This window comes from Neomonachus schauinslandi, chromosome 9 (assembly GCF_002201575.2).
Source record: "Neomonachus schauinslandi chromosome 9, ASM220157v2, whole genome shotgun sequence".
NCBI classification, from domain to species: Eukaryota; Metazoa; Chordata; class Mammalia; order Carnivora; family Phocidae; genus Neomonachus; species Neomonachus schauinslandi.
Genome location: NC_058411.1, coordinates 435,461 through 438,920, shown reverse-complemented (window position 1 = coordinate 438,920; position 3,460 = coordinate 435,461). Strand labels below are relative to the sequence as shown.

The 3,460-nt window shown below is 66.6% G+C and overlaps 2 protein-coding genes across 2 annotated transcripts in view; one reads left to right on the top strand and one right to left on the bottom strand.

Moving 5' to 3' along the window:
* Nucleotides 1–327, top strand: part of TMEM121 (transmembrane protein 121) — a 3,975-nt gene extending 3,648 nt beyond the window's left edge. The window contains exons 4-5 of the mRNA XM_044918030.1: nt 22–177; nt 287–327. Of these exons, the coding sequence (XP_044773965.1) occupies nt 22–177; nt 287–327 (197 nt within the window). The remainder of the gene's footprint in view (nt 1–21; nt 178–286) is intronic.
* Nucleotides 328–1,375: 1,048 nt separating this feature from the next.
* On the bottom strand, nt 1,376–3,105 carry LOC110571597 (cysteine-rich protein 1). Its single transcript, XM_021679725.1, has 5 exons — nt 2,855–3,105; nt 1,869–1,963; nt 1,738–1,795; nt 1,612–1,658; nt 1,376–1,497 (listed from the first exon to the last, which is right to left on the bottom strand). Exons 1-4 carry the CDS (start codon nt 2,892–2,894, stop codon nt 1,618–1,620), a joined length of 234 nt encoding a protein of 77 aa, XP_021535400.1. The 5' UTR covers nt 2,895–3,105; the 3' UTR covers nt 1,376–1,497; nt 1,612–1,617.
* Between the last annotated feature and the right edge of the window lie 355 nt (nt 3,106–3,460).

The window sequence follows — 3,460 nt, the reverse complement described above, 5'->3', positions numbered from 1 at the left end:
CCCCCCCCCCCCCGTCCTCAGCTTCGCCCGCTTCCCTCTCGGGCACTGCCGAGTACTACCGCAACCTCCCAGGAGGCCCCGCCCCCGCCCCCACCTTCGGCCCCCTTCAGCTCGGCCCGGTCTGGTCTCCGCAGGCCACTCTGCGGACGCCAGGTGGAGCGCCCTGCGGCCTTCAGAGTAAAGACCACATTCTTGACCCACCCGCCCAAGCCCACAGGCCCTTCTCTCTGGGCCTTCCATCAGAAGCGCTTTTCTCCACCTGCGTCCTGACCCCCTCCGCCCGCAGGCGTCAGATCTCAGCACTCGTCCTGCATCTGCCCCACCTAGCTGCGAGCTGCACCAGAGCCCAGCCCCAGAACCCGTAGGAGGCGGGAGCCTCTACGACCTTGTTCAGCGCTGCTCCTCCCTGTGTACCCCGACTCCTCACTCTGGCACAACACCCCGCTGAATCTCCAAGCCCCCAGCCCCCACCCTCCCACTGTCCACTGAGAAACCCTGCCTCACCTTAGCACCATCTGTTCCTTCCCACCCGGTCCCTGCAGATGAACTCTGGCTCCCACCTCTTGGAGTTCTGTAAGTCGGCCAGTAACCTAGCCCCACCCTACAGGTGGCCCTTGAGACCCCTCAACAGACTGTCCAGCTCAGGCCTGCAGCAGGGCCGAGGCTTGGGAGGGGTGGCCCTCTGCCAGGGGGGTACTTCACTGAGTGAGGCCCAGCCTGCAGGTGCTGCCAGAATTGACATGGAAGTTTCCAGAAAGCCCCCAACTATGCATGGCCCAGCCAGTCCTCCAATTCTCCATTTAGTGGCTGGCCACTCAGTACTGGGGTGGGGAGGAAGGCGGGGTGTCCAAGTGCATGCTCCAGTAGGAACGTGGCTGGCCTGGTCCATCAAGGCCGTGGGTAATGGGGACAAGGGTGGGGCAGGAAGTGGAGAGAGCAGGCAAGGACTCCCCACCACAACTCCCCCAGAGCTCAAAAACGGAACCAGGGTGAGCACAGCTAATTCACCCCGTGGCCACCACCCACTGACTCTTAGGCCTCATGTTCCCGCTGACCTGTTGACCCTCCCTTGGGCCCATCCCAGAACCTCTGGAGGGCTGGGGCATTGGCGGGGCTGGGCACTGGAGAGCTGAGCCACATGGGGCCTTCCAGGGTGGTCAGCTGCCTGCCTTGTACAGGAAGCTTCTGCCTGAGGTGGCCCCCAACACAGCACCCGGCCAGGGCGATGGGCAGCAAGGCCGGCTGCAGCAGGAAGAGCCAGTGGCCCTGGCAGGGCTTGGAGACAGAGCGGCCAGCTGCAGCTCCCTGCCACCACCCCCCTGTCAAGACACACCCCCCTGCCCCCCACCTCCGCACACGCGGGCAGGGATTCTGAGTGTTCAGCTTTATTGAGGGCATGGGAGTCGACAGGGGGCGCCGGGTGCCTGGGGATAAGGCCTGCAATCAGCCTGGAAAGGCAGTGGACCGGTGGGCAGCCAGGGACAGCGTTTCCATGATCTGCGCAGAGAGAGAGAGACAGAGGTGAGTGCAGGCCCAGTGAGCAGTCAGACCGCACTCAGGCGTGGGGGGACCATCCCAAAGGCCTGATGGTCTGGGCTGGGGGAAATGTACCTGGGTTTATTTGAAAGTGTGACTCTCAGCTCCACCCCGCCCAAAGCCTGCAGACAAAACGAGTAGGCAGGTTAGGGGTGGCCAGGGGCTGGGTGGGGGGCCAGGGCAGGGGCCGGGGAAGCATACCTTTAGGCCCGAACATGGAGGCATAGCAGGGGTGGTTGCAGTAAGGCTTGCCTTCATGCTGCAGAGAGAAGGGCCATGAGGGGCTGTCCGCCCTAACCCTGCGCCCCTGCTGCCCTCTAGGCCCCACCTACCTCAGCGTGGCCCCCTGACGTGAGCGTCTTTCCACATTTCTCACACTTCAGGCAAGGCCGATGCCAGTCCTTCCCCAGAGAGGTCACCCGCTCAGCTGCAGAGGCACAGACAGCAACCCCCGCCCCCCAGTATGAGACCCTGCTCTGGGGTCCCAGGGCACACCCACCTACTCACACACCAGCCTTCTCCAGTTGCCTCTGCCCTTGGTCTCACCCACGCCCGCCTGGTGGCCCACCCCGGGTCTCAGCCTTGTGCCCCGTCAGTAGGGAGGGGCACCTCCAGTCCCCTAGGCCAATCCCGCCAAACAAACGGGAGGGGGAGCTGGGTGGTACTGCAGGAGAAGGCCTCAGGGCCAGGGGTGGGGGCCTGGGTGACCCGCCGCGGTGTAGGGGGTGGGGAGTGCAGGGCGCCCTTCTCAGGGGCGAAGGTGGGAGAGACACTTCCCACTTCCTCCCGCCTCTCCCCTGGGTGGGCCCCGGGGCGCGGGACAGGGAGGCTGCGCCCGGTTCTCAGCGCTCCCGGGATCGCGCCCCGGGGGCCGGTTTCCGCGTCTGTTTCTACTTAGCGGTGGGAGGGGCGGCTAGAACGCAGCGTTTCTCCCTCTGCCGCGCGGTCCCCGCCCAGGGCACGCCGAGGGGGGACGGGAGAGCTGGGGAGTCCCAGCGACCGGGAGACCCAGAGAAGCGGGCACCCAGACAAGGCGAGACCCAGCGGGACCGAGAGGAAGAGACAGCGGGGCGGAGACACCGAATCAGCAGAGACAGAGGGCCATCCGACGCCGGGGTCCTGACCCGCACACCCAGGCGGTGGCCGGCAGGGCTGAAGTGTCGGCTCCCGGCACGCAGCCCCAGGGTCCCCCGGCGCGCCCGGCCCTCCGGAGAGGCCCGGCCGGGTCGTCCCTGGGCCGCGCTTCCTAGTGGGGGCGGCGCGGGGCGGCGCGCTCCCGGCCGTGGGGGGTGAGCTGGGGTAGGCGGGGAGCGCTCACCAAAGTACACCTCCTTGTCGCACTTGGGGCACTTAGGCATGGCGGCTGGAGGTCCGGCGGGAACGTCTACGCAGGAACAGACAGGAGAGCTGGACTGGGTGGGTCCGGCGGGGTGCGGGCCTTTCAGGGACCCCAAGACCCCGCCCCTTTGAGACCCGCCCCCTGAGTCCGAGATCTGGACCCAAGGACCTGGGTTCCAGGCCAATCAGCTAAGAAAGGTCCTCTGGTCCACCCCCACCTTCGGGCTGCACCCGGGCCTAGCCGACTACCGAGCGGGGGTGGGGTGGGATCGGGGGGGCGTGTCCAGGGAGCGCGCGGGATCCGTGGGGATGCACTGAAGGGGCGGGGCTCCTCCGGGGGCTGCAGCCCCGCCACTCGCCTAAGGTCCAGGATCTAGGGAAGGGGCTCCCCAGGGCCAGGAAGGCGCTCCCCAGCCCTAGCCCCAGCCCGCCGGCACGTGCCCGAGCCCCCAGTTATTTGGGAGCCAGGGAGGGGGCGAGTCACCGCTGAAATGCAAATAGATGCAAACCAGCGTTGGCGAACTTCTCCCCACACACTTTGACCCGACCCCGTCCCAGACAGAGAGTTGGGGACAAATTACCAGGG